This window comes from Ambystoma mexicanum, chromosome 12 (genome assembly GCF_040938575.1).
Source record: "Ambystoma mexicanum isolate Mex_15411 chromosome 12, UKY_AmexF1_1, whole genome shotgun sequence".
In the NCBI taxonomy this organism is placed as follows: domain Eukaryota; kingdom Metazoa; phylum Chordata; class Amphibia; order Caudata; family Ambystomatidae; genus Ambystoma; species Ambystoma mexicanum.
The window spans coordinates 1,037,801,055-1,037,817,993 of record NC_090936.1 but is presented as its reverse complement, the minus strand read 5'-3'; the positions used below and the strand labels follow the sequence as shown (position 1 = coordinate 1,037,817,993).

The 16,939-nt window shown below is 48.7% G+C and overlaps 1 protein-coding gene across 1 annotated transcript in view; it reads left to right on the top strand.

Moving 5' to 3' along the window:
* The window catches only part of SND1 (staphylococcal nuclease and tudor domain containing 1), a 2,477,133-nt gene that overhangs the window by 162,239 nt on the left and 2,297,955 nt on the right, over positions 1-16,939 (top strand). The window contains exons 5-7 of the mRNA XM_069629563.1: positions 9,344-9,504; positions 11,096-11,187; positions 11,526-11,684. Of these exons, the coding sequence (XP_069485664.1) occupies positions 9,344-9,504; positions 11,096-11,187; positions 11,526-11,684 (412 nt within the window). The remainder of the gene's footprint in view (positions 1-9,343; positions 9,505-11,095; positions 11,188-11,525; positions 11,685-16,939) is intronic.

Below are 16,939 nucleotides of genomic sequence, written 5' to 3'. Positions count from 1 at the left end.
GATGCTAAAGGCATGCTTTTTTACTGGTGCTAAATGTTCCTTAAGCTTGTTTTATCCTTGTCTTTAAAAATATCCATCTTTATTAACTCTATTGTTGGGTTGTTTGCTTTTGCAGATGGGGCATATATTGGTATATAACATATACCTTCTTTAATATGTTCTGATGCTTGCTAATCTGTTTAGAATCACATGCTGTGCATATGGTCTGACATCCAGTGATAATGAGTATTGCATCTTGTCTTTTGAGGATCGAAAGGCGACTTCAGCATAGGCGTGTCTGTAACACTATCCCTATTGTGACGTGTAGTGTACCCAAAATCCCTCATGCACCGAGGTCCCTCAGATTGTTTTTTTCCCGCCCAGATTACTGGTTGCCCTAATGCGGAGCTCTTACATAGAGATAGCGTTATTGTTATCGACTTTGTCGTTAAGTCACTTCGACTGTTGAATCCTGTGAAACAACGCCAAAGACTGCTGTGGACTTTCGACGCCTGTTGATCCCGGCGGCGCTGCCGTCCATGTGGCCTAGCCTTCCGGCCAGCCTACACAGTAGGGAGAGTGGGGTTGGGGTGGACATATCCTTTACAAGTATGCCTTTCCTCTTTTACCCTCTCTGCTCCCTGGGTTTCGTTATCGCTCTAATTGTCTTTCGCTATGGAAAAGACGCCATTAGGGTTTTGTCCCTCGTGCTGAGCCAAATATCCTTGGAAGGACGAGCACACTCTGGGCAACAATTGTCTGCCCCTCGACCACAAAGAAGCGAGTTGGGTGGCCTGTAGTCTCCTGCACCCTAAAACGCTTAAGCAGCGCCGCTCAAAGCGGTGGGCGGACTACGGCATGTCACAGGCCTAATCTTCTTCCACCGCTGTTGCAACCCCCGAAAGTGATGGGGGAACTAGAGATGACCAGGCCTGTGTCAGAAGCCATTGACCAAACTGTGGACCACTCTTGGTCCATGATGCCTGTCCCCGACTCCCACCAGGCCTGATGCGAGTCAAGCTACGGGAAAAACACCCGGTGACAGCGGCACACGTGATCAGAACACCAAACACAACCCAAGGGTCTGCTTTGGAAACTGTCGCAGCATTCCAAAGCGCCACCAGAACGTCCATCTTCGTCAGGATCCTCTAATCTGCATGATCGGTAGGCTTCCCTGCAGTCGCGGTCTACGACTGGGCAATCCAAAGTTTAGGGCGCTAACACGAAGACATGTGGATGTCGAAGCGCTCCAGGAGGACGCGCAGATGCCGCTTAAGGGCCAGGTGGCGGTGAAATCCACTGCTCAGCCCCCGGTACCCCCCGCCCCCGGTTCATCCGGTGGCGTCAATCTTCCGCTCAGCCTCCAGTTGTCCCGGTGGTGGCGAAATCCTCCGCTCAGCCTCTGGTAGATGCCCAGAATCTCGGACCATTGCCGACAGCATTGCTAGGATCACTTTGGCAGTTAGACTGTAGGAGTGGTCGAAGGAGGCGGCGAAAAACAAAACGACATAGAGACGTGTCGAAAGATATGCCACAGCGTCCAGACCCACGCCAGGACCACGTGGAGTCCTGTGCCTTTGTCAGGCACATTAGGGGAAACATTTCCACACCAACCCATTCCTCCGCTGGACCCCTCTAGTTCATCATCAACCAGGGAGAAATTTGAGGGATGTATGGACAGATTAGAAAAATGTCTCCTGTTCTGAAGCCTTTGCTCCCAAGAGACCTCAAAGACTATCCTTCTACTCCTGTATTTAAGTTTCGAAGGACCTTGGAGGCAGAGGACGATCATCATGAAGAGTTTACTAGTCCTCACAGATGAGTATGTTATGGACACTTATGATTAGGATGAAGATGGCACCTTTATGAAAAACTAAAATGTGGATGATTAGACAGGTCTTATGGACAATTGGGAGGACAGCCGGCGGGTTAATGCTCAGCCCTGGATGTCTCCCTACTCCCACTCAGGAACCTGATGTCCTGTGCTTATAACATCTTTCCTTATCGCATGGGAGGGGATAACAGACCAGTGGGTACTAAAGACGGTCACCCACGGTTACTGTATTGAATTTGCCTGCCTGACCACCCCAACACAAGACACCTGACCACCTGCAAATCCTACTGCAAGAGGTGCAGACCCTTCTAGGAAAGGACGCCATAGAAGCCATCCCTTTTGCAGGTAAACAAGGGTATTTATTCTGTGTACTTCCTTGTACCCAAAAAGGATCTCACCATGCGCCCTGTACTAGACTTGCGCCCAGCGAACAAGTTTGTCCAACCTCAAAAGTTTTGTATGGTCACTTTACAGGAAGTAATCCCGCTGTTGAAACAGGGGGTTACATGGCAACACTGGACATGAAATATGCATACATTCATATTTCAATGTTGCCAGCGCACAGAAAATACCTACGGTTCATGATAGAAGACAAACACTATCGGTTGAAAGTGCTCCCCTTCGGCATTGCCTGGGCACCAAGGGTGTTTACAATGGTACTGGCAGTAGCAGCAGCACACCTGCGCAGACGGTCCGTCCTGGTTTACCCTTACCTCGACGACTGGCTCATAACAGTGGAGTCCTACGGAACATGCCTTTTGAACACTCAGACAATAGACCTCTTATTCAGTTTGGGATTCTCCTCCATCAATGAGAAGAAATCCAGCCTAGAGCCCAGTCAAGTCAAACCGTTCCTCTAATTCAGAAAAGACTGCCTCATCTTCCTCTCCAACAAGAGGGTTCAAAACATGCTGTTTCGGATCCCTCAATATGTAGCCAGTCGGGAAGTGACGGTACGCAAGGCCATGCAACTGTTAGGTATGATGGCGTCCTGTGTTTACTTAGTTCTTCTCGCGCGTCTGCGCATGCGTCCCATGCAAGAGTGGCTCAACAGCCAGTGGACAATGGGAAGATCTGGTAGCTCTCACCAGCCCCTGTTCTCTGTGCAGTGGTGGTCAAGGGAAAACCTCTTGAAGGGAAAGACCTTCACCACCCCTGCAGTAGAAGCCACTCTAACGACCGGATCACTCACGGGGTGCAGGGCTCATCTGCTTAAAGTAGCGTCCAACCACATAAATCTGTTGGAGCTATTGGCGGTATTCAAAGCTCTGAAAACCTTTCAGACAGTTACAGGGGAAGACAGTCCTGATCTTGACACAGCACCACAGCCATGTACTTCCTGAACAAACAAGGGGCATGCACTCTCCAGGGCTATCCAAGCTGTCCCAAAACATATGGATATGGGCTCACAAACACAGGATGTTCCAGTTGCCTCCAGGGGAACTCGATCTTCTGGCAGACGTGCTCAGCAGAGATTTCCCACTGCCCGTAGAGTACGAATGGCGACTACATGAAGACATCGTCTCCAATGTTTTTGCAGGATGGGGTTTCCCAGAGATCTACTTGTTTGCAACTCTGGAGAACTATCAATTCCAAGATTACGCTTCCAGTTACCCACAGAACAGCTCCAAGGTTAACGGGCTCTGTGTAACATGGTCAGAGAAATTTGTTTACGCTCCCCCCCCCCCCCCCCGACTCACTCAAGATCATGCACAAGATGCACCAGGAGCCAATCACCATATTGGTGACCCCCATGTGGGCCTGCCAACCCTGGTTCTCATCTGATGGAGATGTCCCTCTCCCCTCCGATGAAACTTCCCTGCCTGTACAAAATGTCTCAGGATGGGGGAGAGACTCTGCACCTATGCCCACAAACTGACTTTAGCGGCCTGGCTCCTGAGATCATAGAGTTCGGACACCTTCAACTCCCTCAGAGATGTATGGACATTCTCCGGGAAGCGAGAAAGCCTAACACCCGATACTGCTATTCTAGTGAATGGAAAAGCTTTATCTAGTGTAATGCCAAGGGCGTCAATCCCATTGACTGCTCTCCTACTCACATTCTAGTGTACCTGACCCACTTACTGGATTCAATCCTGGTTTTTAATTCCCTAAAGGTTCACCTAGCTGCTCGCTCAGCCTACACTACGTCACAGCAAAATCTGTCGTGGTGGAAAATGCCAGTTATAAAGACTTTCATGGAAGGGGTTAAGAGGATTCATCCCCCCCATTTTAAACCCAGCTCCTGGATGGGACTTAAATGTGGTTCTGACTAGACTCATGGGGCCCCCCTTTGAGCCTATGCACAAATCAAGTCTAAAAGACCTTACCTATAAAACGGCCTTCCTAGTGGCTATCACTTCTATTAAAAGGGTTAGTGAACTACAGGCCCTTTCAGTACTAGACCCTTTTTCTTACTGTTCAGGGAGATAGGGTGGTTCTGCACACTCATTCTTGATAGCATTCATTGCAAATGCTCCCCTAGAGTCCATTTGCAAAGCGGCAACCTAGAGTTTTGTACATACCTTTACAAAACACTATTGCCTAGACACTCATTCTAGGTGTGATTCTCAGGTGGGACAAGCAGTACTAAGACCTCTTTTCACTATTTCTTCTCACAACCCACCTCCAACTCCGGGTACTGCTTGCTAGTCTATGCACAGCATGTGATTCTAAGCAGATTAACAAGCATCAGAAGACATGCATTACTCACCGTAATAGCATTTATGATGGTTGTATCTGCTTAGATTCACATGTTGCCCACCTTTCCTCCCCCCTCGGGTGGATGGAACATAGACGCCTTACTAATTTCTCTTATGTACTGCCGTTATCCTTTGGCGCTCTCATGGCAGAAAAAATACAATTGGAGGGACCTCCGCGCGTGAGGGATTCTGGGTACACTGTCACGTTGGGGATAATGTCAGACACACCTATGCCGCCGACCCCTTATCGATCCTCGAAAGACAAGATGCAATACTCTGCGGTCACCACTGGATGTCGGACCATATGCACAGCATGTGAATCTAAGCAGATACAACAATCAGAAATGCTATTATGGTAATTAATGCATGTTTTTAACGTTAACTGTTATGGAGATTTACCAGTTGTATGGTTAATCCCATCTTCTAGTGAGACCTCAGCACCTTTTGCTGGACTTCTGGACTTTTTTCTTGCCCTGAATGAGGGAAGCCTTTTCCCCCTCGCTCTAACCATGGGAACACTGTTAATTTATGAGATTGGCACACCCCATGTTATGTGGAGTGTTAAGGGATACCTAGTTATCCCCTTTCTCTGCTACTGTAAATGTTTGGTTACAGTAACAACCCTATAGTTATGGCTGGTGGCAGTGGACGTGTTCTACCAACTTTTGTGCAATGTTCTACCATAGGCTGCATTCACAGCAGCAGGTATGCACAAAAGGGTCACATGTTCAGACATGGTGGCTCCTTTCTTGTTTCACCATTTCTTTTTTTGGTTGTCCTTTGTTAGACCTTCTACCATTATGGGAGCCGGAGGTCTGAATGAGTCCTGCCATTGGCAGGAAGCCTCTGTGCAGCCCGCCAATACTCCAGCGTGTCTGTGGACAGGAAGCAGAGGAGGAGTTTGACACTCCCCTGTCCTTTGACTGCTGATGTGCCTGAATGGAACCAGTTCCTACTGGGGCGCTACTGTCCTTATTGGACAGCCACCCGTAAACTGCAGGGAGAGTTTGCAAAGGAGTGGGAAATCCTAATAAAAGGTGAGGTTCATGGGGCAGTAGGCAAGTCGACCACTAGAATAGAAGATCCGAAGCAGAAGACCAGAGACTCCGGCAGACCCTTCCAGTAACCAGAGACACCACTGCTGTCCTGACTCCATTTTTGTGTTGACGGAGGAGCTCCGAAGGACTCCTTCCCTTTTGGCTGGTGGGACCAACTAGCCATAAGGCTAGCTTCAGAACGATCCATCCCCTGATGTGCTGTGGCCTTCCAGGGATGCAAACTGCGAATACCAGAGGACCTTGGACCCAATTGCAGTGTGGAGTTTAATCAAAGGCCCCAAACCAACAAACTGAAGGGCCCACTGGAAAATTGACCTGCCAACATTAAAAAAAACATTGCGCTGAAAATGGGCCTATTAAGGCAGACTAGAGAGGTGGTTTCTGCAAGTAACAGGGAAGTGCTATGTGAAAAGACCAAGCATTGGAAATCGAAAGACCGATCTGTCATTAAAAAAGGAAAGGTCGAATTGAAAAGTAGCCTTTTAATTTAGTGGCAGAAGAAATTATAGGGCCCCTTTTTCTTGAAAAGCATGATTTTCAAACATTGACACTAAAATGGCTTTGTATGTTAGTTTGCAGTTTTCAAGCAAGACATGAGAAAAGTGTTCCCCTGCCAAAATAAGGATATTGGGGGGGAAAAGACTTGATGTGTGCTGACAAGTTGTATGATATATTATGCTTCACATGCAAAATCCTGTGAATTGAAAAACAGCCACTTTGTTTCCATGGGTCACATGTAAATTTGATTTAGGCTCGAGGCAGACCCTTTTCCTTATTGGGGCAGACTTCACAAAGGACTCCCTTACTGCAGGCCTGTTGCCCTTCTGGATCTGAAGTGGGAATTCCTTTGATGCTATTGCATCCCAACTATTTACGACCTGCAGCCCACCAACTTCAAATAAAATTACAAACGTCCTAGCTAATGCGTGACTGGAATGTCGGGAGGAGCTGTTCATTTGGACCAAGCTTTACTGATACAATCAGACAGAATAAATCCTATTGTCTATTTATTTTTGTGCAGGATTTCAGCTGAGAGACCCGACTGCATGATTATTTAAACAAGCCTTTTGGTTTCAACGTTGGAGAATGTCATGGGATGAGCAAATGAACAGGAAATGTTGCAAGGTCTCAAATATAGTTACACAAAGGGCGCCATTCGGAGGTCGCTCTACGCGAGTGTACCATAGCAGTTGCAACTAGTAGTATGCCTGGCCTCATTTCGAGGTGGTGCTCTCTTAAATTGGGCTTGCAATGAACAATTGATATTTTTCCATACTGTAGAGAGCTTTGAACAGTTAATCATTGATATTTTATTTCTATAGCGCTCGTACACAAGTGTGTCAGAGCGTGACAAGGCACAGGAGGGGAACAGGGGAGAACAAAACAATGATCTTACTAGGCCCAGTGACATTGAGAACGCGCAAGTGCATGGGAGAGGGGAAAAGTGCATGGAAGGGGGCGAGAAGTGGAAAGTGCAGCGCAAAGGAGAAACAGTTAAATAATGAAGGCAACAAACAGTGGTAGTGCAGCCAGCAATTGGCAAGTGCTGGTTTTAAGGCAGCAGACAGGGTAGGTCTGATAAGTGCAGGAAGAAAAAGGGGGGGTGGGCTGTATGGGTACAGATACATACCTCAGTGCAAGGGGTGGCCCGGAGGCAGTGCGGGAGGGTGGCAGGGTGAGCATGTACCTGGGCCCGGAGGACCGAGGGTGACCAGGTGCACGGTGCCAAGAGAACAGCTCAGCAGGGGAGAGGGGGAGTGAAGGCAGAAGCAAGAAGGAAGTTCTTGAGGTGCTTCCGGAACCGGAGATGGTTCTACTTGTTTTAGAATGGCAGGGAGGCTGTTCCAGAGGGAGGCCCCAGCCGATGACTGAGATCTACCCGTTTCTTTGAAAAACTGACTCTGATGGAGTTGGAGGTAGAGGAGCAAAGAGCTTGAGAGGGGAGGTATTTGCAGAGGGATAGCTGAAGCTATTTTGGACCCAGGCCCCAGAAAGCCTTGTGGACAATGCAGAGGGTTTTGAATTTAATCCTGCATCCACTGGGAGCCAATAGAGATTTCAGAGCTGGAGAGATACAATCCCAGGGTTTGAGGCCAAGGACAAGTCTCGCAGTCCTGTTCTAGATCAGTTGCAGAGAGTAGAGGCAGGTAGATTTAGAAAAAGGCTGTTACAATAGTGCAAACTAGAGAGAACCAGAGCTTGGGAGACCATGAGCTTCTGGGGGAAGGAGAGGAAAGGCAGAGTACCTCTGAGGAGGTGCAGTAGGAAGTTTGACTTTTTAGAGACCTCAGAGATGTGCGCGGAGAAGGAAAGTGTGGAGTCAGATGACCCTGAGGTTCATGGCCTCGCCGGTGGGGGTAGGAGAGCCAAGGCATGCTGCCCCAGAGTGAGCGGAAAGGATGGTGAAGGTGCCGATGAGGAGGGGTCTTAGTCTTGCTGGCATTCAGACAAAGCTCATTGGCGGCACACCAATCTTGAATGGCAGTTAGGCTATTGGAGATGAGGGAGAGGAGGTGGCCGAGGGCAGCCTGAAAATGAGTTGTCGTCAGCGTAGCACTGGAAATTTGAGCAGAAAATGCCAATGCAGTGGGCAAGAGTTGCCAGGTATTGGTTGAAAAGCCAGGGTGAGAGGTTAGACCCCTGGGGAACACCACAGGTGGAGAGGAAGATAAATGATGGGAAGGACCCAAGTTGGACATGGGAGGGTCGATCAGAGAGGAAAGAGGTCGGCCAGGCCAGAGCCTAATCAGTGATACCCAGGTTATCAGACGGTTGAGCAGGATGGTATGGTTGACCATATCGAAGGCAGAAGAGAGAATTGGAATGCAGGTTAAGCTGAGAGATGGCCAACTTTTCCAGGAGTTTGCCCAGAAAGGGAGTAATGGAAATTGGGCGATAGCCGGACAATAAGGATTTTCGAGTCCACTAAGTGTATTCATCTATTACAAGTTGTGAGCCTAGCATTTATTATGAAACTTGGGTGCACGGATTGAAGTCTGTTTTATACATATTCTCTTCCATATGAAAGGGGCATAAAGAGGTCCCCCAGTTTCCTCTGTCCATGGGTTTTATGTACATCTGCAGCATTGACTGTAAAACTGTTATAAATGCAGGGTCTCTCACTAGAAGCCTGACACTTGTAGGGGGGGGGGCATTTCCCAGTTTTTACTCGTATATCGTCACACTAGCTCCAAGCATTGAGAATGTAATGGCTTTGTTCCAAATCCAGCTTTCATTGACTGTGAGGACGCTATTGCTATTAACAACCTGGCTATTGTGGAGTGTATTTGGCTTAAATTTGCAAGTGTACCATTTCATGCTACAAAAAGCAGGCCATCCTTGGGGGTGGGGGGGGAAATAACATACCTACCCAGACCAATGAAATGCTGCATGGCAGAGATGCAAATGTGCCTGTCCCTTGTTCATGAGGCAATGCCTTGGAATAAGGCTGAACCTTCGACCACAATGTAAAATCGTCTAGCGACCACCTGCAGCTGGAGGCTTTAGTGCACCATCAAACATTCAATGTATGCCAGCTCTCTGCTTAGACAAGGTGTAAAGGGTTTGAAGGTTTAGTTCTGTTGAAAAATAATGGCAGTATCTTAATTGTGACTTTAAAGATGCGTCCAATCGGCGCACAGCAGGTGTGCCTCTTTAAGGACTGACCGTGGGAGACATAAAAAGTATATGTAATGGACATAAAACAGCTGCTTTTCTTTGGTCTACATGATCCTCTTACCTTTTCTGAAATATTTTTGCTTTCATTTCAGGCCAGAGCTGAACCGACTTTCTGAGCTAGAAGATCAGGCCAAGGTTGCAAAGAAGGGCTTATGGAGTGAAGGAACAGGTTCCCAAACTGTGCGAGACCTTAAATACATCATTGAAAACCCACGACACTTTGTTGATTCCATGCATCAGAAGCCAGTCAATGGTGAGTTGGTTATTAAAATAAACGTCAGAGGATTTTTTCCCACAATGTAATGTGTGTGTGCATTTTGTTACTGGGGCAAGAGTCCCAAAAATCTGGTGAAGCGTTTGGGTGGGGCACATCGCTTCTCACACCCACCCGCAAACCTTACTTATTGCTTCCTCACAAGTTCACTTTTTCAATCCGTCTCTGAAGTCCCCCATGCATGTCTGGGGCTTACAACACTTGCGGTTTACATGCTTGTTAGATCTGCAAAATCTGTCATGTAGTGCAAAATTACATTGGGTAAGGCTAAATAGGCACCAGTGGAGAGTAAATGAGAAATTATATCCTTGCATTGATTCATTTGTCTGCCTTCAAATGAAATGATTTGTTAACTGCCAGCTCTTTAAAGATGTCATATTTTCTCACACTACCAAAAATAGAAACTGGTTCTACGGGCTTCACTTTAAATATTCTGTACTATAGCATTTTAGATGCGTTTAGCTGGGATTGAAATTTGAGCTGGAGCTACGCAGCTCCTTGGAATCGGCCTCGCAGTGAGCAGGCACTAGCCACCTAGAACAAGGAGCTATTACATCGTGTGCAGCAACTCTTGCCTTCAGTGTGCACGCTGTATATGCCCATTCATGTGCAGTGTCTGAGCAAATATCCATCCATGAGGACTAATACGAGATTTGCTTTGTACAAACCAGGTAGACGGTGAGATCATCCCTGCCTGAAAAGTGCTCATTTGCTTGGCATATCGTTTTCACCCATTTTAACAAGCTTTGGCAGTTCTTTGACACTACCTGGAGTGGACTGTAGGATGCAGTGCATACCTTCGCAAACACAAATGGCATAGACAATGGTATTTCTCCACTATTCGACCATGGTCCTGGGCTATATGGAACCCTGTGTACATTTCTCGTCCCATCAGTTCCACCTGTAGTCCCCTCCATGTTGGATCTGGCATTTGCTGCATGATTGGTACCTTCAATCCTCCTGGGCAAGCACATTGCTGTCCCTTTTGTCCCACTGTGTATTGTATAGCAAGCTTCTGTTCTATAGAAATCCATGATTTGCAAGCATGTATTTTTGCTGTCGGATGCCTGCGTGTATGGGTTCCCTTTCAAGCCTAAAACCCTTTCTTTGGGTTCATGCAAGTAGCAGCATTCTGCTGGCAGACAGCTTTGTATAGTAAGTTGAAGCAAGCTCTAATTGCTGTGCGAGTAATGCCACCTGTGGTGCAAATGTAACCATGTAGTAATCACAGAACCCGTTCAAACAGCATCGCTCTGTTACTATAAAAGAAGTCGGCTTTTTTTGTGCAACATTTTAATGCCCAACTTCTGTGGCTGAAGTCCCACCGTTTTTTTTGTTGTCCTAGTGGAACGCGTGGATTTGAACCAACATGACGTACTAAGCACAACCTTGTGGATGTGCTTCCACCCTCAGAGCGTGTTCATCTTTGTGAGATTGCTGTGGTTGGCTACTTGTCTTTATAGAAAACGTTTTATACTATGCGGCTGTATATCTCCAAATGCGGTTTCTACGGCTGTGCTCTATCCTTTAGCTGGGTATGCTTTACTTCAATTTCACTTTGTGTTTGCAGCAATCATTGAGCATGTTCGAGATGGCAGTGTCGTGCGAGCGTTACTCCTTCCAGATTACTACCTTGTGACTGTCATGCTATCTGGTATTAAGGTAAGAGGCATTGTCCCCTTAAGCAGGCAATGTAAGAAATATAGTAACATGGCCAAATATCTTTGAAAATAGTGTGATGTATACATTTGTAGTGTAAAAGCAAATCTAAAACTGGACCAAGCTGCACATTACTGTTAATGATTAGTAATGCTCGCCATGCTGTATATCCTGACTATAAAAACAAGGTAATAGGTGTCATGACTTTTTTGGCGATGCTAGACTGCGCAGTGATAATCCCTGTGCTCTTAGATGCCTAAAACGAAAGCGTGAGATAAGCAACTGCACTAGAGAAATTGCGGCCTTATTGCTAAAGCTTCTTCCCTCTGTTGAACCTGCAGTGCCCAACCTTCAAGCGGGAAGCGGACAACACGGAAACTCCTGAACCGTTTGCAGCAGAGGCCAAATTTTTCACTGAATCACGCTTGCTGCAGAGGGATGTCCAGATTGTTCTTGAAAGCTGCCACAACCAGAATGTGTTGGGCACCATCCTCCACCCGGTAGGCTGTGCGTAGTAAATGAGGGGGGTGGGTTATGAGTTGGAACCGATTGTGTTGTCTTTGTATGGTATGCTTTCATGTCCAAAACACTGAAAACAATTGCAAGAATGCTTGCTGTGAATAGTTTGCATGGCTACTCTGCATGGTTTATAATTCAATTAGAAATTGTCCCATTAGCTGCAATGTTGATGAAATTGTTGGTCAGACTGCCTCCTGGCCCAGATCAGAGGTACATTTTTATTGTTCGGAAACGGTCCCAACCTACATTCCTCTGAAATGCCAGTATTTGTCAGATGGGTCCCATTTCAATTCCAGGTTTCCTTGAATCGTTTTTAATGGCTTTTTTGTTGAACGAATTTGGTTTAGTGCCAGACCACATTTTGAATCAAGTCTGAAATTGAATTTCTCCAGCATGGGGTCTGGCATGGATTCACATGCTCATGAATATTCCCCGTCGTCAGGCTGGGAATCCTCGGTAAAGAAAAAACCAGTATCAGTTTCGTTTCTGATCTTTCGTAGTAGTAACCAATCACTCATCTCTGTCATACTGACCACAGCCAATGACTGCCCTCTAACTAAGCCCCGCCTCTGGCAGCCATCTTCAGATTTTTACTGCACGTTCAAGTGTTGGGATCCTCGTGCTATTGCTCTCGAGCGTTAGTGCTATTTTTTTCACGTTTTTTCTCAAAAACTTCGATTTTTCGGTCAAAAAGAGCCTCAAGCTCCACCGATTCTTCATCCGATCAACAGAGACCCGTGTCGGATTCGTCTACGCCCCTCAAGGGTGAAGATTTCGTCGAGCCACGCTTTTGGAGGACTCCAGAAGTTTCTCAGGCCCATCTCGGACATGGCCCAGGAGAAGGGAGGCTCGACGCCCGGAAAGCTGTTCAGGGTCTGCCCTGGATGCCAGCTTCAGAATGTCTTTAAGGAGGACGAACACTCCTTTTGTCTTTACTGCCTACATGAGGACAAGACGCACGTGGAGAAGGACTGTGTGTTTTGCGGCAATATGTCGGAGCGGACCATGAAGGACCGCCATCAACGTCTCGCCAACTGGCTGGAAGGGAAGAGCCTGTCAGGCGAGAAGAAGAAGAAGAAATCCGAGCGGTCTTCTAAGACCTTTGAGGACGCCCCGGCGACGGGGGTCCAACACAAGGCCAAGCACCGCAAGTCCGCTGGCACCGTGAGCGCCGAACGGTCTGGCTCTACGGGCGCCAGGCAGGGCGCATCCTCCGCGGCACCATCAACCACGAGCCAACGCTCTGGTTCCGGTAAGAGGAAGGCCGAGCACCCGGCGAAGCTCCTGGAGAGGCCCCGGTCGAGCTCGAAGGCCCCATCGGAGGGAGAGCGAGGCAGTGTCTCCCCTCCCCCCCCCCCCCCCCCCCAAGGAGAAGGCGGTGAGCGCACCTAAGGTGGTGAAAGCCTTAATCCATCCGGCCAAGGCCTCTATCGAGACAGTCGCGGCGGCCCTGGCTCAGCCTGTGGAGGCTACACCAGTGGTGGCGACCTCGGGGCTCAGTCTCCATGCCACCGCGGAGGGAGTCCTCTTTTATGCCCATCGACAGGACCCCCGTGAAACCTCTGACGGAGAAGAAAAAGGGGGGGCAGGAGGTCGTCGTGGATTCGGCCTCAACCTCTGAGGAAGAGCTGATTGAGGTCTTAAGCCACAGCGTTGGCGTGGAAGAAGACCAGCCCGTCGGGAGGGATCCCGACGTAGGAGACGACGATAACGTCGAGGGTGCCGACGGGGCCCCTGACCGCCCGTCGGACTCCCCTCAACCAGCGCCGCAAGACAACTCAGCGGCCATTTTGTTGGCTATACAGTCCTTATGCTCGGAGATAAGGACGAGACTGCCGTTACCACCAGCGGAGGAACTGCTCCCGACCGGGGACCCGGAGCCAAGCCCTCCCCCTAAGAGAAGAAGGATTCATCCTGCACCTCCTTTTCAGCCATCGCGCCCTGTTCAGCCCTCCTCCCCGTCCACGACTCGTGGGGATGATACGGGGACTGACACGGCCGCGACGGGTACGGACGACGAGGTTTACGACAAGGATCTGCCGTCGTCACCTCCCACCCGGGCTTCCCCGCCCGACGAGATTGGATCGTTTCACTCCATGATCGCCAGGGCATCCGAGCTCTTCCAGCTCTGCCCGGAGGAGAAGGAAGGTTTCCTTTATCAACGGGGCGAGGCCAAGAGGAAGACGGTCCTCTCCGTGCCTCTACTGGACGATATTTGGGATGAGGGCCTCGCCCTCCTCAAGAACCCATCCACGACGCCGGCTAGAAGGGATCGGTACGAGAAGAAGTACCGGGTCCTGGACGCGGCCCCCTTGTGCCTCCGGGCACAGCCGACCCCGGACTCCGTTGTCTCCGCGGCGGCCAGGAGGAAAGCGGGGGAGGGGGGATGCGGCCTCTATGTCGACTTCCCCGCTGGACGGCGAGGGAAAGAAATTGGATACGATGGGACGCAGGGTCATCTCGTCTGCAGCGACGACGATTAAGGCGGCCAACGCCTTGGCTATCGTAGCCCGCTACGACAGGGAGCTGTGGTACAAACTGGCCCCCCTGCTGGACTTCCTACCGGACGGCAAGAGGGCGGATGCCCTGATCTTGCAGGAAGGAGAGGTGGCGTCGGACCACACCATTACGATTGCGACGGACATCGCTGACACTGGATTTCGCCAGTTGGGCAACGGCGTGTGCCTTAGGCGGCGTGGATGGCTCAAGGCTACTGACTTCCGTCAAGACGTGCAGACCAGAGTCTTGGACATGCCGTTCGATGGAAACAACCTGTTTGGGAAAACAGTAAACGATTCCCTTCAAGCCATCAAAGCAGACACGGAGACGGCCCGGGCTCTTGGGGTTCTCCAGCAACGGCGGCCGCCCTTTCGGAGCGGCGGAGGCAAACAGGGTGCCTCCAAAGGTTTCCACCTACCGTCAAGCGGCCCGTTCGTCGTCGCAGGAAGCTTACAGGGGACGAGGCAAGTCAGGCGGACGCCGCCGTCGTCGCCAAGGAGGTCAAGGCGGCAAAGCCTCGTCGAAGCAGGACTGAACCGGCCGTGGGGTCGGGCCCCCACCGAAGCATTTTTGACTCCTCTGACCCTCCCTCAATCCTGTACCTTCCCAAGAAGGCCCATTTTCAACTCCACCTCCTCGGAGGTATCCTTCCTTTCATCACTTTTCCCCAGAAGCTCTGGTACGCTCTAGGCTGGACTATTGCAACAGCCTCTTCCTTAATCTACTCTCTTGCTCTCTCCGCCCCTTCAGCTTATCCTGAATAGGTCTGCAAGACTTATCCTTGGCCTCAAGCCCAGGGACCATATCTCTCCAACCCTAAAATCTATCCACTGGCTCCCTGTTGCTGCAAGGATGAAATCAAATCCCTCTGCATCATCCATAAGGCAGTCTGGGGCAGGAAATCCCGCCATCTACAACTTGCTTTCACCAAATATTCCCTGTCTAGAGCTTTACAATCCAACTCTGTCGAGCTTTTCTAAGCAGCGAGCTGATGCCGATCTGTTTCCTCAGCTGTCTCCCTCTGGAACCACCTCCCCTTCCACTCCGCCTTGAGCTGGATCTCCTTAAATTCCAGAAGCTCCTCAAGATCTTACTCTTCACCTCCTCCCTCCCCCTCCAGTGCTAAACCCTGCAGTTGCTGAGATTGGTGGCCCGGGCCCTTGTGTCGTTCTGGGCCCTGGCCCTCCGCCCAATCTCCTTAGCATTCCGCCCTCTCCTAGCACTTGCCTTTGGCTTCCCACTGGCCTGTGTTGTCTCAGAGCTTGCACCTATTGTATTGGCAGTTGATCGTTCTTTACCATGTGATCTCTGACAGGCACTTAAGTGTTGCCTCCAATTGACTCCGTGGCACTTACCCCCTTCCCTTTCCCCTCTCTCTGCACTAACACGTTCTGAATGCTCGCAATGCCTCGTAGGTAGGACCGCCTCTTTCTTGTTTCATCAGTTTTATACCATTTACCTCTGTTCCCTCCCCACACAATTTCTTGATGTATAAGCGCCTTACAAATGCACAATATATTGTGTACCCCTCATTCACACAGTCCTTGTCAGTGAGATCTTTCCCTTTCCATTACCCCCACTTTGCGGTTTCTTGTTCATACACTTTTGTATGTCGTGTCTACATTTTTACATTCTGAAGGACACAGCTGGTCCTCTGCATTGACACAGTACCGGTATCAGGTAATATCGCCACATATATGGTCGCCGTAAATAATATCGCCGGGAAAATGTCGTGGCAATATTATTTGGGTGACCATACATATGGCGACGGGGGCAAAAAAAAAAATAATTGAGAAAAAAAACAAAAAAATTTGGGGGTTGCGGGGGTGTCCCCCGCATGTTCCATGCAATAATGTCGCCACAAAAAAAACGACAATTTTTCGGCGATATTTTTGCATGGCGATATTTTTGTGGCGACATTATTACATGGAACCATTGACATTGTGTTGATGGCCCTCCAAGGTTAGTAATGAGACGTGTTCTTGCTGTACATTAAAATGTAAAGGGTACATCGGTCGTTTTGTTTTTGGATTCACTTTAACATTAAGAAGCCCTACACCACTAGAGAAAATCAATAATTTGGAGAAAACCAATGTAGTGGGTTCCAGAGGTCACAAAATAGATGACTAAAGTGAAAACTGTAGAGCAAAATAAGTTTAACTGGTCTACATGTAAGATTTCCCACTCTTTAAGTTTGTAGTATGATCTTCTGCGGGGGTTGGGGTGCCACATTTAGGTCTAACCATACTCGGTTAGTAACTAGGCTGAGCAGTGAGACTTAGATGTGAATCGGGGATTTGGTGCAAATTATAATTAACACCAAGAGCTTAACAGGTGTTAGAATGTCTACACAGATGTAGATTAAAAATAAGAACATACTTGCATCAAGATCAAAACAATGCAAAATAGGTTGAGCAATTTTTACACATGCACAATCCAGTAGTGTAACTCGATGGGTTGCACACTACTTCAGTACTCATACAGTTTAAATCATAAGACTGTTAAAGTACCCTGAACTGGGGAAAATGTTAATGCAAATTATAAGCCTTTTGTTCTATGGCACCACAAACAAATACGTTGAGTCCTTATCCTGCAGCAAAATGTTTCGGTGTCACATAACTTTTCTTGGCTAACTCCAGGGTGGTTGGAAAGGTGGGTTCACATATGAATAGATGGCGTGACAAAAGGAAATGTGCTCAAGTGGCTTGCACCACAGTATTGGTGTAAGTTTACAGCA